Consider the following 17,631-nt stretch of genomic DNA (forward strand, 5'->3'; position numbering starts at 1 on the left):
GGGCTGAAAGCTTGAATTTGTAGCAGTCTTTTTTCCAATGCCCTGGCTCTTTGCAATAGTGGAAACTAGGGTTTTTTACTTTGTTTAGGGACCTTCACTTGCTGGAGATGAAGATTAAGAATTTTAGTGGCTTTTCTTTTTGGTGACTTTTTGGTGCAAATGAGCTGACTTGCCAAATTAACTAAATCTGGAATGGACATAGTTCCCCATTCCATCCAGGCCCTTTTAACAAAAGATCCCAGTTCTGTCTGTTAATAAACATGGAGGTAACAGTTACCCTAATGGACTCAACATCTGAAGGAAGATCAGAGTTTTCTTTAAAAGTAACCTGAAGTTGGTTAGAAAAGGGTCACCAGATTTTGGTGTGCAAGGCTGAATTTCGTTCTGATCAACAGGCTTAGGAAAGGCTACTGTAATTGCTTGGTGGAGGTTTTCAGTGTTCTCGCCTCTTGCCAAAAGTTAGGGATTTGCACTTCTAAATCCCCTCCAGGATGTTCCCATGGGGCTATTTTCATCCCGTGTTTGCCTGACTCTCACCAACAAGCACATAAACTATTTGATATAAATCTGAGAAACCAGACTGGCTGGTTTGAACAACTATGTGAAAATCTTCAGCAAACCCATGAGGTTCCTCGGTTACTTTAAGAAACTCCTTAACTATGGTTCACAATTCATCCAGGGAATATAGGTAACCTGGGCTTTATTTGGATGCTCTGAAGATTTACCTTTGAAGGGTCAGGTTCTGATCGGCCCAGAGTAAGATGGCACTAGGGCTGGAGCCTGAAACAAAGAAGAGGAGAGATGAACACGAGGCTTTGGATGCCATTTTGTTTTTCTTTAATCATTTGTTTCCCTCTTAATTTAATTATTGTGTTTTTCAAAGATGTCATATTAGACTCCTGATAAAGTTTGGAAGCTTCAAAATACCAATTAAAATAGGTGTCCAATTCTGTTTTGATGATTTCAGAGCCATGACTGTTTAATACAATTTTGAGAAATGTAAGTTTGGGGAATTCAAAAGTTCTCCATAATGGCCATCAATATTTTTTTATTACTTTTGATTAGTCAGTCCATTTAGTTAGAAATGCACATGAGGAAGGACAGTGGTTTTTAAACATAAAATCGCCCAGCGTTCCTGAAAGAAAGGTGTCCCCAAAGCATTTGGATAACTGGGTCCCATTTTTCAGAGGTTTTTCTCAAGAGCAAAAGAATCATTTCTAAAAAGCACACAAGTCAAATACCCACAGAGTTCCAGTAGGAAAAGTCTGATTTCAAAAGTTTGAGGCCAAAATTCCAACTGAGTGTTCATAGACAAAACAAACAAGGACAAAGCCTTTAACTAGACCCCAAATAAAGCCTGGAAAGCTTCAGAATGCAAAAAGAGGGGAGCTCAGATTCAAGAGGAAAACTTACCCTAAAACTCCAGGATCAGAGAGAAAGCAGTGAACTCAGTGGGCTCTGTGGGTACCAGGATGTTTGCTCACCAGCCTCAGAGTTTTCCAGCTAGGGCCGAGGGTCGGGGGCGATCTTCTCTACATTTTAATGGAACCTCCATGTAATATCAACCTAAAACAATGAAACTGCTGGCTATTTTACCAGCAGAATGGGTTTATTTGGGAGCAGCAAAGAATTGCAGCTCAAGACATGCAACTACAGTGAATCACTTGCAAGTCCTGTTAAGTAAAGGAGAGGGAACTCTTTTATAGAGAAGGGAAAAGTTGGGTGGGGCTGTTATAAGCAAAAAGTCCTTTGGAGGAAACTGGGAGTTTGAAGTATACTGTCTTTCCATTAGCTAAATTGTGACAGCCCCTCATTGGCTGAGCTGTTTCCAGGCAAGGAGAAAATCTCTTCCTCCTCGTTTCATTCCTGCCAGAGATGCAAGGTACATCTTCCTGTTGGGATATATATTGATGTTGATTGGTACGAGCCTAAGAGCTCCCATTCTGGCCTCTTGACTCCATTTTAGTGAGGTTTCCCCTTATTAATCTGCATAGCCTCTGCCCTCTTCTGATGCATAAATAATCTTTACACAATTTTAGAAAACTGCCTGCAGTGTCAGCTCAAACAGTTCAAGGATTGGGCAATTGACTCCTCCCCATGACCTGTAGGTGGAGTCCAAGCTCCTTAGCTTGGCATTTGGGGATCAGACCATTACCCCCTCCTCCAGCTGACCTCCAGACAGTTCCCCCGCACACATTATGTTTCAACCAACCTGGATAACCCACAAAGTCCAGCACCCACCATGCATTTAAACCTCCATGCCTTTCCTTGATTGTTCTCTCTGCTAGGGATTGCCTTCTAAATCAGAGTAAATCAGGGATTTTCTCTACTCTTCCTTCAAGTCCCAACTATTTATCTCCTCTGTAAAACCCCTAATGCACCTCCTTGACAGCAGAATAAATGATCCATCTTTGTGCCCCACTGCTCTCTATACCTTGCTCACCCTTTAGCTACTTACATCATAATCTTGGTGTCTGAGAGAGGGTAAAATGCCTTATTTCTACAGACCCAAAACATAACCAGTGCTGGCATTTAACAATTAACTCATATTTAACAGGAAGTTACTGTTATTGATCAGTATACTTTAGGAACAAAAAAGATACATTCCCTGCCCTCACAGAGCTGAATGTCTAGCAAGAGGGATAGAAAACCACCATAGAAAAAGACACATATAAATAACAGTTACTGATAACTGCTAAGGAGAAGATAGGGATATTATGAGAAAAAATAATGGGGAAACCTAATATCTATGTCTGATGAATTAACAAGTCAAAGAATGAATTAATTAAACCATCCAATCAAAAATGGTGGAGAACTCTGATTTTATAAGGACTAGTGTGTGTGTGGTGGTTGCAAGCCTGTACACTGGAGCCAGGCTGCTTGAGTTTATATCTTAGATCAGCCACAAACTAGCTGTGTGACCTTGGACAAGTACTTAACCTCTCTGTCTCACTTCCCTCACTGATAAAATGTGAGATAACAATATTACCTCAATTAACTGCTTATTAGTCAGTTTTGGCTGCATAACAAACAACCCCAAAATCTCAATGGCTTACAATCTCTACATTCCTTTTCTTTCTCATGGGTTTTGCCATCAGCTGAAGTTCTGCTGGGTTGGGTCATGATCAGCAAGTCTTGGCTGAGGCTGCAAATCATGGGTTGAGTTCAGGTTGGCTTTGTGTTTTTTCTCATTCTCCATGGACCAGCAGTTTTCCAGGTTTATCTCTCTCATAAGGAATCACAGGTGCATAGGCAGGCAAGCCAAGTCCTCCAAACACACTAAAGCCATACTAAAGAAGCAAACTGCTGACATATCATTGGCCAAGGTCAGTCACATGGCCAAGCTCACTATCAACAGAGTGATGTTATTAGTCTACTTGGGCTGCTGCCGGGGTCCAGCCCTGGTGGACTGGGATTCAGGGAATTCGAAGGGGAGACGGCTTTGGCGATCAGGATACAATAGAATTAAAGATATAAAGAGTGGTTAAATAAGGATAGCTCAGTGAGAAAATTCAGTGGAGAAAAGAGGCTGAATAACTTGGTTTACGTGGAAAGCCAATAAAATTCCAAGACAAGGAATTTGCGTCACCTACATAGGCCGCAGGCATCCTCCCATTCTCCCGAAGGAGAGGAGACACTAAGGCCTCCCCATTCAGATCTTAGAAGCCCAGGCAAAATTAGTAGACTTGACGAGCCTCCACGCTCCAGATGGGAATTCAGCCAGAAGGTGAGAGAAAGAACGACATGGGGAGACCAAGCTTCAGTGAACAAGGCCCGCACTTTATTTTCCAAAGTAGTTTTTATACCTTAAGTTGTGCATAGAGGATAATGGGGGAAGGGGTAGAGTCAGCAGTAAGCCAGGCTTTCTTCCTGCAAACTTAATCATATGCAAAAGTTTAGGTGATTTACATCATCTTCTGGCCAGGAGGCCTGTTAACATTTTATGACCCTTTCTTCAGAAAACTTATTTTTCTCTAAAGGTGATTATTCTAAAGTCAGGCGCCACCCTCCGAAAGCATTAGATAAGGTTGCATTCCTATAGGGCAAAGGTGTGGTGGGCTATAACAAGAAAATAATTAACTCAAGGGTCCAAGGTTATAAACATTAAAGCTACTACTTACATTCCTATACACCAACTATATTAATCAATACACTCCCAGGGACACAGTAGGTAAGGGATATGGAAACTTAGCAGCAAACATTGGCCCAAAAAGTGAAAAACCCTTCACCAATACAATTTCTAATCAACCCACTATACTATACTAATAATCTTCTAACTGCTCAAAGGAATCTGTATTTAGAAAGTTTAGAACATCTCGTGCCTCTCATGGTTGAGAGGCTGTGAACAATCACATGTGGCCAGAAGAACCTGTTCAGGCAGGCTAGAGAACTTCCAAAGGAGTTTGTGAACTAAAACACTATTGTCACGCGCAGGAATTTAATTAACTGGAGCTGTAAGTTAACTCTTTTTCAGAGAGAGAGATGGTGGTGAGGGACAGCCCCCATAAAGTCAGAGGTGTAGGTGAGAGCACAAAGCAGTAAAGTAGGCAGACTCTGGTTTGGGGGGTAGATGCTCGAGAATTTCCAGGGGGACTCCTGAGGCTCGATCCCGCCTTTGCGTTTGCCGAGCCTCCTTCCTCATGACCTTTGCCACGGGCGGAGTTCCTCATACTGGCTCCCGGCAGGCTGCCATAACAAAACAGCACAAGCTGGATGGCTTAATGACAGAAATTTATTTTCTCGCATTCTGGAGGCTGGAAATCCAATATCAAGGTGCTTGCAGGATTGGTTTCTGGCGAGACTTCTCTTCCCAGCCTGCAGATGGTCACCTTCTCCCTGTGTCCTCACATGGCCTTCCCTCTGTGTGCATTCTCCTGCTAGCTCTTCCTCTTTCTATAAAGACACAAGTCCTGTTGGATTAGGCCCCCACACATAGGACTTCATTTAACTTTCATTACCCCCTGAAAGGCTTTATCTCCAAGGACAGTCACACTGGGGGTTCGTGCTTCAACACAAGGATTTGGACGGACACAGTTCAGTCCATAATAGGTGGGAAATATACTCCCCTTATTCTAGAGGGAGCCCCTGTCATATCACACAGCAAAGGGTGTAGGGGCATAATTCTATATCAAGGAATAAAGAAATGGCAGCAGTAATCTGATTTACCACAAACTGTTGCAAGGGTTAAATATGTTTATTCATGTAAAGTGTTTAAGATAATGTTTGGCATTTAGTAAACTCTAAATACGGAGAAGGCAATGGCACCCCACTCCAGTACGCTTGTCTGGAAAATCCCATGGACGGAGGAGCCTGGTAGGCTGCAGTCCATGGGGTCGCTAAGAGTTAGACATGACTGAGCGACTTCACTTTCACTTTTCACTTTCATGCATTGGAGAAGGAAATGTCAACCCACTCCAGTGTTTTTGCCTGGAGAATCCCAGGGGCGGGGGAGCCTGGTGGACTGCCATCTGTGGGGTTGCACAGAGTCAGACATGACTGAAGTGACTTAATGACTTAAAAAAAAACTCTAAATAGGCTTGGCTATTTGTTACTTTATGGTTCATATCCACCATGAGATGGTTTCACAGATTATATACAAATGTTAGACTTGTCCAAGGGGACAACAGAGGATGAGATGTTTGGATGGCATCACCAACTCAACGGACATGCTGCTGCTGCTGCTGCTGCTGCTAAGTCACTTCAGTCGTGTCCGACTCTGTGAGACCCCATAGATGGCAGCCCACTAAGGCTCCTCTGTCCCTGGGATTCTCCGGGCAAGAATACTGAAGTGGGTTGCCATTTCCTTCTCCAATGCATAAAAGTGAAAAGTGAAAGTGAAGTCGCTCAGTTGTTCCCGACTCTTAGCGACCCCATGGACTGCAGCCTACCAGGCTCCTCTGTCCTTGGGATTTTCCAGGCAAGAGTACTGGAGTGGGGTGCCATTGCCTTCTCCAATGGACATGAGTTTGAATAAACTCCGGGAGTTGGTGAGGGACAGTGAGGCCTGGCGTGCTTCAGTCCGTGGAGTCGCAAAGAGTCAGACATGACTGAGCGACTGAACTGAACTGAATATTTTATATACATGTAATTCACCATATATCAATTTTACCTCAATGTATCTATAGGTAGTTAGATGACTGATAAATGGGTAGATGGATAGATAGATTTATTTATTAAAAATCAAGTATTTTCTTGGAACAGAAAAAGGACATCGGTGGAAAGATGAAATTTGAACAAAGTCTGGAGATTAGTTAATAGATTGTACCAGGCTTAATTTGTTAACTTTAATAAATGTACTATAATAATGTAAAATTATCATTAGAGGAAACAGGATGAAGTGTGTACGGGAACTCTCCGTATCATCTTTATAACTTCTCTGTAAATCTAAAATTACCCCAAAAACTTAAAAAACAAACAGTAACCCCCATGACTTCCTTCTGCCTACCAGAGGGGGGAGGAATTTCTGACCTTGAGACCTTGCCTTCCAGATCTATGGGCTAACTGCCAAGAGCCCATCACAGCTCCAAAGTAAGGAACACATAATAGCATTTTAGTGCAAATGAGAAACTGAGCTGAAATGAAAACACTGAAATCACCCAAACTTTTGCAGGCAGCAAGCTGCTTCCCTGCACAAGGGGCGGGATCAAGAGCTGCACTGTCCAGCCCAAAGATCACCAGCTATGTGTGGCTACTGAGCCCTTGAAATGTGGCTGGTCCAAATGGGCATGTCCTAAGAGAGTGAAGACTTAGTATGAAATTAGAATATAAAATGTTCATACATGTATGCTAAGTCACTTCAGTGATGTCTGACTCTCTGTGACTCTATGGACTATAGCCTGCCAGGCTCCTCTGCCCATGGGATTCTCCAGGCAAGAATACTAGAGTGGGTTGCCATGCCCTCCTCCAGGGGATCTTTCCAACCCAGGGATTGAACCTGTGTCTCTTATGTCTCTTGCATTGGCAGGGGGGTTCTTTACTGTTAGCACCACCTGGGAAGCCTAGAATATAAAATATCTCATTAATAATCTGTACACCAATTATATGTTGAAATAATAATTTAGATACACTGTATTAAATAAGATAATTTTAAATTAATTTAATCTGTTTCTTTTTATATTCTTTTAATATGGCTGCTAGAAAATTTGAAATTGCCCACATGGTTCATGTAATGTTGCCACTGGACAGTGCTGGTCTAGAAGAGGGAGTTGCTCTAAGGCCAGAGGAGGGTCCTCCCATGAAGTCGGGAGAGCAGGGTGGAGGTCAGGCTCGGGTCCAGTGAAAGAAAAGAGACCAGGCAGCTTAACACCCTGTGTTTCAATCAGTCCCCAACTTGTGACGTCAGAGGCGAGGAATGGTAATGGAAAAGCAGTGGGATTTACACAGGCCTCTTCATGCAAATCTAACCTTTGTACCTGCAAAGCAGTCGGGCTTTGTTTATGATGACTAGGCTGCCTAAATTAGAACAGGCAGCCAATCATTATGGCATATTGAAAAGGCCAGAGGAGGCTGCCCCAACAGAGTCTCCAGACAGGAGTTCAGGGCCCTACCTGGGTTCATCCAGAAGTGACAAACCACCAGACAGTCGGAAGTTTGTTCCCCCAGGAGCTTGTTCCCCTTTACCTTCTGTCTGGGTGGTCACCTCACCTGGAAAGACATGGCCCCTGGACCTCAGGGATCACCCTCCAGTCCAAAGTCTGGGCTGGAAGGAAAGGCTTCTCTTTCTCCAAGTGTCCATGTGTACAGTCTCAGGGAAGGATTCTGATTGCCCAGCCTGAGTCATGTGCCCATTCCTGAACCAATCACTGTGGCTGGATCATGTGGTCACAAGGTAATGTGATTGGCAGCCCCTTCAGAAGCACATGGAGTGAGGAAAGAGTGAGGAGGGACCAATTCTCCCAAAGGAGAGGGCATTGTCACAGTAAGGGGAGAAGCAGGAAAGACTCAAAACCGCAGACAAACCCTCTACCCTTCCAGTGGCACCTGTGCCCTTACAACCCCGATACCAGCACAGGTTGCATTTTCCCTGTGGGTCAAGTTCAACTGAGTATTAGCCCTTTAAGAGATCATTTATCCCAGAGCTGGTGAAGGGATCTAGGGGTTACATCCCCAGGGATGTTTCTGGGCATCCCTGGACTTGCCCATGTAGGTGACCAGGCAGGAAGCCATTCTAGGTCCTGCACACATCCTGACTCCTGCCCCCACCAAGGATTTGGTTTTCTCCACAACATATATTTCCTGAGCTCCATGTTGTGTTCTGGGCAGGACACTGGGAACCAAATGTACAGTCAGGGTCCCTTTTCTCAGTAACTCACAGCCTAGGGGAGGAAGTGGGGAGTGGAGAAAGGTGTCTGTGAGACTGGCATCAGTACAGGGAGCTCTAGATCCCATTCCTCTAAGGCTGCACTCCTCCCAGCATCACTTGGTAATGCAGCAGCCTCTATAGCTTTGGGACTCAGTGCTACATTCCCAGAGTCTAACTCTGGTGATAGCTACAGCTGCAAACGACCTCCGAGTTCTGTGAGGACTCAGCTGGAAGCCTCTTGTCTTCATGCACTGCAGATCAAAGACCTTTCCAGGCAAATGCTGCCCAGAAGTAAGGGGAGTAGACACCCCCAGGGCAACCCTCAGCCAATGGGGAGGGAGCCAATGGATGAATGCTGGGACCCCCTGTCCCTCAGGCGGGCATTCTGGGAGATGTTCTGCCTTCTTCTGAAGTCCTGTGGAATAAGCATCTCTTAGCCATAGCAGCAACCTCCACATGCACCTTGTGTGGCTTTCCCCCCCTCCATGACTCTCCTCCCCACTCACTCCTGCTTCCCAGTTAAACTGCCTGCACCCAGGAATTCCCTTGTAGTCCACTGGTTAGGACTCTGAGCTTCCATGGGCCTGTATTCGATCTCTAGTAAGGGAACTAAGATCCTGCAAGCTGCTTGGCTTGATCAAAACCTTTTTTAATTAAAAAAAAAAAAAAAAAACCTGCACCCAAGACCTTGTTTCAGGCTCTGCTTCCTGCAGGGGCCAATCCCAACTAAGATAAACAGGTACTCACCGATATCACAAGAATGCGGGGATGAAATGGGCCATCATCGTCTGCTCTTGACACGTCAACTTAGTTACCTGCAAAAGATCCTATGGCACAGGACAGCCAAGGCCATGTCAAGGAGCTTCCAGGGAGAGGCTAGAGGACAGCCCTCAGTCCACTGAGCCCTAAGCCCCCACCCCAGAGGGATTCCCTATCCAAGGCCATACTATCTGGTCCTCACCACAGCCCTGCTGCAGCCCCAGGGAATGGTAGCAGCTCAGTCACCAAAGCCAAACACACAGAGAAAAAGTAATTTCCCATTCTTGACTAATTGCTTTTCAGAGTCTGGCCCGTCCCTCCCACGGCCCCTCCTTCCCCTCCTCCCCCTCTCCTTTCCCCACCTTCCAAGGACAAGGACATAGAGATACAGCTGCCCTGGGCCCAGCTTGTCTCTCTCAAAATGAGTTTCTGAAATGTAATCCCAGAAGTGGCAGGTAGACTGTAGCCAGCACAGCCCCCAGGGGAGGGATGGCTCTGTGTGGCTACCAGGATCTTGGGGCTCTGGCCTGGCCTGAGAGGGCTCCCGGGCTGGGAAACCAGCACTCACTCACCCCCTCCACTTGCTCTTTCGTTCATTCACTCCTCACTTCATTCACTTCTTCACTTAGATGTTCTATCCCTCCCTCTCCACTCACTCAGTCACTGTGGCAGAAGTGTTTGTAGAACCCACCAAAAACCTACCTTCTCCTCCAATTTACCACACTTCATGTGGTCAAAAAGGGCTATGTGGCTTGTTCTGGCCAAAAGGGTATAAGAGAAAGTCACATGATTCTCTTCCAGGCTGAAACATTTAAGAGTCAGTGGGTGATCTTCACTTCTCTCACCCCCTGTGATGGCAACCATGGCGATCTCACTTCCAAATATTGCACCTCAAGATGGTGGCTCCTCCATCAGTCTGGGTCCTTTGGTGACTGTACTGGGCAGAGCATTCCCCCATCCCCTCTAAACCACCCTGGACATATAATGTGAGAAATAAACCTTTGTTGTGCTAAGCCCAAGGTTTGGGGGTTGATTTGTTACACAGCATAACCTGCCCTGTGCTAACAATACACATGATTACTTATGCAATCCTCTTGCTTCTCCTCCTCCCCTCTATTCCCTCCTCCTGTACCCACCAGAGACGGAAAGCCTGAACTCCTTCCCCTAGATGTACTGAGTAGTCACAGTGGGCTGATCGATGCGAATTTTTTCCGGAAACCCTACAAGATACACAGAGACTTAGGGCAGTGGCTGGATACACAAGTACAGACAGAATAACCTTCTTGTAGCTTGATGGACTTATTAAAAGAATCTATTACTGATCCAGTAGTTGTCATGAAGTAACAATTTCCCAGGGTATCAGTGGTGGCCAAGGAGGAAAAACAGGACGGGGCATGTAGATAAGCTGACACTATGCCAGCATGGAGTGGGGCTCCCACAGAGTATCCTGCTTCAGAGAACCTCACCCTGTCTCACAGATGAGGAAACTGTGGCCAGAGAGGTTTGCAGACTTAGCCAAGCTCCCATGATCCCAGAGCCCCCGATTCCCACAAGAACACCTACCTCTTGGGGTGTCCTGAGAATATTTTGGGGGAGCGTGAATGCCAAAGGTACATTTTCTGAAAACTCAAGTCCCATTTATTAAGCACTTCCTATATGCAGAGCCTAAATAAGCTATTTTAATAAAAACAGAAGGACTTCCCTGGTGGTCCAGTGGTTGAGAATCTGCCTTGTAATGCAGGGGATGCAGGTTCAACTCCTGGTTGGGGAACTAAGATCCCACATGCTGGGGGCAACTAAACCCATGTGCTGCAACTACTGGGCCTGTGTGCAATCTGGAGCCTGTGTGCCACAATTGGAGAGGCTGTGCACCACAACAGAAGATCCCACAAGATGCAATGAAGGCCCCACATGCTGCAACTAAGACCCAAAGCAACCAAATAAACAAATATAACCTTTTAAAAGATAAATTAAAAATAGAAGGAACAGAAGGCCCAGACACTGTTCAACCAGCCAACTTGGGGGAGCTGAGGATCAGTTTAATTCAGTCGCTCAGTCGTGTCCGACTCTTTGTGACCCCATGAATTGCAGCACACCAGGCCTCCCTGTCCATCGCCAACTCCTGAAGTTCACTCAGACTCATGTCCATTGAGATGGTGATGCCATCCAGCCATCTCATCCTCTGTCATCCCCTTCTCCTCCTGCCCCCAATCCCTCCCAGCATCAGAGTCTTTTCCAATGAGTCAACTCTTCGCATGAGGTGGCCAAAGTACTGGAGTTTCAGTTTTAGCATCAGTCCTTCCAAAGAACACCCAGGACTGATCTCCTTTAAAATAGACTGGTTGGATCTCCTTGCAGTCCAAAGGACTCTCAAGAGTCTTCTCCAACACCACAGTTCAAAATCATCAATTCTTCGGCACTCAGCTTTCTTCACAGTCCAACTCTCACATCCATACATGACCACTGGAAATACCATAGCCTTGACGAGTCGGACCTTTGTTGGCAAAGTAATGTCTCTGCTTTTGAATATGCTATCTAGGTTGGTCATAACTTTCCTTCCAAGGAGTAAGCATCTTTTAATTTCATGGCTGCAATCACCATCAACAGTGATTTTGCAGCCCAAAAAAATAAAGTCTGCCACTGTTTCTACTGTTTCCCTATCTATTTCCCATGAAGTGATGGGACCAGATGCCATGATCTTCGTTTTCTGAATGTTGAGCTTTCAGCCAGCTGAGGATAAATACCCCCAAATAAGGGACAGCAACAGAATAGCCACATTTTGTCATAACAAGTATAAAGGATCAAATCAAAGTGGGTACCTGGTGGTGGCATTTCCTTTCCTTCCCTCTTCCCAGCCTTGTTCCCTCCTTGCTGAAGCCCAGAGAAGTTACCAAGATCCCTTAGAGAAGGGAATGGCAACCCACTCCAGGATTTGTACCTGGAAAATCCCATGGACAGAGGAATCCGGCAGGCTACCATCCACTGAGTGCAAAGAATTAGACATGATTGAGTGACTGAGCATGCACCCACATCTTTATGTGACACAGGGCTCAGGCCTCCGGATCCACCACCGACAGCCTCTCCTCTCCACTCTCAAGTACTCTCAGGAGAGTTTCCATGATACTCACACCCCAAGTGGTAGCTGAGAAAACCACGTGCCAGGGACACCTCACTGTACCTTTACCCAGGCCCCACCTTTGACTGAAACACCACCCATCAGCCCAACCCCTTTGCTAAGTGGGCTCCTATTAGAGCTTCAATGTCCCTCTGTGAAATCACCTCTTTCAGGAAGCTTTCCCTGCCCTCCAGAAGGCTGGCCTTCAACAATGCTTGGTGATCCCTGACAACGTTCCAGCACAGGCCTCATTCAGGCTTGGCTACATTTTGTTTGTCTGTTATTATGTCTTCATTCTCCAGCTAAGAGCAAGTTTTACGATGCTGAGCCGGGACTAGGTTTCATTCATTTCTGATCCTCCGTGCATGACGCAGAACTTGGTACTTCAGAGCTGCTCCATAGGTGTCTGTTGAAAGCATTCATGTACACAACGGGGCTTGAATGTGTGAATAAACCACAAAGGAATGAGTCTTTGCTGGTGAAATTCCAAGTATCATGAGCTAAGTTGGGAGTGGGTTTAGGGCGTGGGGGGCTGATGTTGCTGGGGGCCCATGTCATTCAGTCCCTTTGGCCACACCACACGAGTACAACCCTCCACGTGTGTGTTTGCAATTTTCATCTGAACTTCTTGTCCTATTGCCAAATAATGCACTCAACCATGTGTTCGGGTTTAGGGTTCATAAACTTCAGTCCCTGGACTTGCAGGTAATTGAGCCGGCTCGTGGCAGTGGACCAAAGCCTTCAAAACATTTCAGAAGCCAGGACATCATGTAGGAGGTGGAGAGAAGAAGGCAGTCTTTGGGGGACCCCTGCATCTCCTCATCAGTCTTGACCTGAGAAGACATCGGGGGCATCTGGTACTTGCAGCACACCTGCTCCCGGCATGTGAGGCCACGCGCCACTGTAGCCGTGGGAGCGGAAATTAGCTGCTCGAATAATAACCTTTGTTCCCCAAAGGTATCCTTGGAACAGGTGGAGAAGTGAGGCCAAGAAGGCGAGGCAGGTTTGGCCCCACACTTCCCAGATGGGAAGGCTTCCCAGCTCAGAGGAACCTCCCAACCCTCACCTTTTTTTTTATCAAAGTATATTTGTTTTATTTATTTTTTTATTGAAGTATAGTTGATTTGCAGTGGTGTTAGTTTCAGGTGTCCAGCACAGTAATTCAGTTTTATATATATATCGATATATTATATTCTTTTTCAGATTCTTTTCCCTTACAGGTTATTATAAAATATTGAGTATAGTTTCCTGTGCTATGCAATAGCACAGGAATAGTTCCCTATTTTATGTGTGTGTGCGTGCGTGTGTGTGTATTGAGTCACTCAGTCGTGTCTGACTCTTTGTGACCCCGGAGGCTATAGCCCACTCAGTTCCTCTGCACTTGGGATTTTTTTCAGGCAATACTGAAAAATACAGAATACTGGAGTGGATTGCCATTTCCTCCTCCAGGGGATCTTCCTGAGGCAGGGATAGAAACCAGATTTCCTACGCCTCCTGCATTACAAGCAGATTCTTTACCCGCTGAGCCATTGGGGAAGCCCATTTTACACTAGTAGCGTGTATATGTTAATCCCAAGCTTCTAATTTATCTCTCCCCTGCTTCCCCTTTGGTAACGCCAACCCTCACTTTTGGGGTCAGCTGTCTAGCCCCGGACCCTCCTCTGTAAGTAAAATTATCTGATCCCTCCTTGGTCATATCCCTTGTCAGGAGCTCTGTTCTAACCTCTCTCACAGTTCTACCTTATTTGATTGTGTGTCTGTGTGCCTGTTTCCCTCACTGGTGTGCAAAGGCCCTTGTTGTAGGAACTGTTCCTTAATCATTCTTGTACTAGATGTCTGGCAATCAAAGTCTGATGGGTTCATTGACGGATGGATGAATGGATGGACAGATAGAAAGAGATCTGCTCAGGAGACACTCTGTGATACTGGCCACCAGTTTTGATTTTGTGCAAAGAGCTGTACTAAGTCCTTTAGACATGATTTTTTCTCATTTAATTCTTACAGCAACCATATGAGTCAAGTAATCATAAGCCCATTTATGACAAGAAGATCAAGGTTAAGGGTGTGTGTTCACATGATGTCCCACAGTCAGGAAGTACCAAGCTGAGCAGTGTGAGTGACTCCGGAATCCATACTCTTAACCTCTTTGGCTTACAGCCTCCTTGTGGATATATTGCTACTTCTCTGAGCTTTGGTTTATTCATCCATAAGATGGGGATGATAGTACCCACGTTGCAGGTTGCAAATGTAAGGGTCAGGCTGGGTCCATTGTAGCTGCCAGCTTCCCAGGGATTTGGGGTTTCTGAGTTCTGCAGCTTATGCCCATGGGGACCCCTATCCACAAATCCCTTTCTGGGTCACTCCCCTCTCCCACAGTGTCTCCTTGACTTTGTTGCCCATCGCCCTAGTCTTCTGCAATGATGCAGATTAAGCACAAGTTGTATTTTCTTTTGCTAGGGGTTGGGGACACTCGCTTACCTCCTGAGGATGAAGCATACTTGTGTTTTTGTGGAATCAGTCAAAATGCTGCGTTGACTCCTACTCACCAAACTTGCCGGGCCAATTGAGGTCCCTTTCAGCACCCCTCCCTGACTGCCTTTTCTCTGCTCTCCACCTCTCCCCCTTTAATTCACCAGGCCATAAATACGGAACACATCAATCTTACTTTTCTGCAAGGAGTAGGAGAACCTTCCCAACCACTGTGGAAGAGGCCTGATGGCTCCACTCATGCACTTGAGCACTTGAGCCCTCACAATGGCCTAGGTGCTCTCAGAATCTGAGAGATTCAGGGTCAAGGCAAAACCCAAAGGCACCAACACTGGAGCCCGCATTCCACATTTCTTTCTTAATGTTTATTTTTGGCTCCCCAGGAGCTTTCTCTAATTGCAGTGCACAGGCTTCTCATTGCAGTGGCTTCTCTTATTGCAGAGCATGGGCTCTAGGCACTTGGGCTTCAGTAGTTGTGATGCATGGGTTTAGTTGCTCTGCAGCATGTGGGATCTTTCCAGACCAAGGATCGAAACTGTGTCCAAATCCGGGTGGATTCTTAACCACTGGACCACCAAGGAAGTCCCAAATTTCACATTTCTGGTGATGGTGGGGGGGTGGATTCTTCCAGTTTTTCTGGTTGATAAACCAGAGGATAAATTGACAAGGTAGCTTCCTAGAAGCTTGGTTGAACGGGAAGCAAGTGAAAATTCTTCACTGGCCTAACCCAATTCTATCAGAGTGGGCTTCTTGGAAGAGGAGATATTCAAACTAACTGAGGGTAGGAATGGTGAGGAAGTCTGGCTGGAGGAGAAGCAGAGAAAATGAAAAATTCTACTGGAAAGGAGAGAAGGAGATGGTTAGGGAAGGAGGAGTGAGACCAAGGGTATCTTCTCAGCTGTGGAAGAGGGGAGGGGCCTGTGAGGGTCACCTGGATGCAGATGAGTCACAACAGGAACCGAAGGCAAGGATGGAAGGGGTGGGGAGTGGAGGTGGGGAGAAGGGACCTCAGGCAGTTGACGGAGGCACGAGCCTTGTGCCTAGAGAATGGCACTCTCCAAAATGAAACAGCCAAGACCTGGGGAATGAATGGCCTTGCTAATTGGCCATTTTGTTTTTTATGCATTTTCATTAGCGAGATAAAATAACAACTAATCATGTAACTGTCTCTTAGTCTGGGAAATAAACGCTCATTAACTACCTGAGTGTTCTCAGCTGGCGAATGAGTCACAGCTTCTCAGCCCAGAGCACGATGGGGGACAGGGGCACCGGGGCAAGGGGCGAGGAGGTGACCAGCCAGACTCCTGACTCGTACGCCAGGCAAATGCCATGAGTGACACTTCTAGAAGAATCGGGAAGCGAATGGTCACCATAGGTCCACCTTCTTCTATGGTCAGAAGAAGAGTCCTAATTATTTCTCTCCTTACCCAGTAGACTCCTCATCCTTTGCTGGATGAGGATCTCACCCAGACATCTTCCCAGTAGCCATCTTGAGACAGGTGCTCTGGAAAGGGGCAGAGGCAGCCAAGCCAGGTCTCCATGGTGACCCTATCCACTCACCTTCTCAGCACTAACTGGGGGGAAGGGCTGAGGAGCTTTAGTTGGTGGGGAAGTGGGGCAAGACAGCCTGGTTACCCAGGCAACTCCCTGGAGGTCCCAGCCAAGGGCTCCACTCCCACAGGTGGGGGCTGATGTTGTCATAGAAACTCCTCGGCAGCATTGCCAAGGCTGGAGGCCTGGTTCCCTTCTCAACCCAAGGGGCACAGGACACAGGAGGCAAAGGGATCAGAAGCCTCTTAGAATGATGTGACTATCAGAATGGCAGTTTGCTGGGGAAAAAAGTTCCAGAAGACACTTTGTTCCTCCCTACTGGTGCGCGCGCACGCACACACACACACACACACACACTCACACTGCCCCTGTTCTCGATCTGCCTCTAGAAATTTGCTGGCCCCCAGCTCTCACTCTGTAGCATGTGCTCCTATCTCTCCCTCTCTTGGCCCTCTTTTTGGATGATGTTGATCATTTCAAGCAGAGAGCCTACCCCAGGGTCGCCATGACGACTAAACAAACCTTTGGTCTCCATGGTGACAAACCCTCAAAGTTATTTTTTTTTATTTATTGGAAATTTCAAAGGACTTTCCACTCCCTTGCCCAGGCCTAGCATTTAAGAGACTGAGTCGAACCATCCTTCTCCCCTGGGCCTAGAAAAGGAGAATAAACTTGACAGCTGAGATGGGGCTGTTATTCAGTCACTAACTTGTGTCCAACTCTTTGTGACCCCATGGACTGCAGCATGCCAGGCTCCTCTGTCCTTCACTGTCTCCTAGAGTTCATGTCCATTGAATCAGTGATGCTATCTAACCATCTCATCCTCTGCCAGCCCCTTCTTCTTTTACCTTTAATCTTTCCCAGCATCAGGGTCTTTTCCAATGAGTTGGCTCTTCACGTTCAGCTTCAGCTCTTCTAATGAATATTCAGGGTTGATTTCCTTTAGGGCTGATTGGTTTGATCTCCTTGCTGTCCAAGGGACTCTCAACAGTCTTCTCCAGCACCACAGTTCAAAAACATCAGTTAAGGTGGCCAATAAATACCTCCTTGAAGCTGCAGAGAGAGAGGGCTTGTGGGCTCCTCCTCAGTCTGCCAGATGCCTGGGGGAGGCTCTCAAAAGCCACTTGGCAGCCCCCATCCTCAAGGAAGTTCCATTGCAGCTTCAGGTGGAGGATGGGCTGGTTAAGATACATCCTGCTTCACTCTAAAGCACAACTCCCAGGATTTACGGACGTGTACAGAGCCTGACAGAACAAATGCAAATACATGAGGGACATGGGGTAAAGGGAAAATAGGATAATGCCTGGCTGAGGGGAGAACACAACTGTGCACCTGCAAGGTCCTAACAATGAGTGAGGTGTGCCACAAATCCAACTCTGAGCTTCCTGGTGGCCACAGCAAAGAAGGAAATGAGAGC

At 46.4% G+C, this 17,631-nt stretch overlaps 1 protein-coding gene across 3 annotated transcripts in view; it reads right to left on the reverse strand.

The window, feature by feature from the left end:
* UBIAD1 (UbiA prenyltransferase domain containing 1) overlaps window positions 1-17,631 on the reverse strand; it is a 95,988-nt gene that overhangs the window by 7,223 nt on the left and 71,134 nt on the right. For 2 of the 3 annotated variants that reach the window (XR_009729947.1, XM_061382734.1), the window contains exon 2: window positions 726-780. Coding sequence is in view for 2 of the 3 variants with exons in the window: in XM_061382734.1 (XP_061238718.1) it covers window positions 726-780 (55 nt within the window). In the remaining variant the exon portion in view is untranslated. Of the gene's footprint in view, window positions 1-725; window positions 781-11,002; window positions 17,459-17,631 lie in introns of those variants that run through there. The other variant, XM_061382735.1, reaches the window with a different exon arrangement.

The sequence above is a fragment of the Bos javanicus genome, chromosome 16, assembly GCF_032452875.1.
Source record: "Bos javanicus breed banteng chromosome 16, ARS-OSU_banteng_1.0, whole genome shotgun sequence".
NCBI classification, from domain to species: domain Eukaryota; kingdom Metazoa; phylum Chordata; class Mammalia; order Artiodactyla; family Bovidae; genus Bos; species Bos javanicus.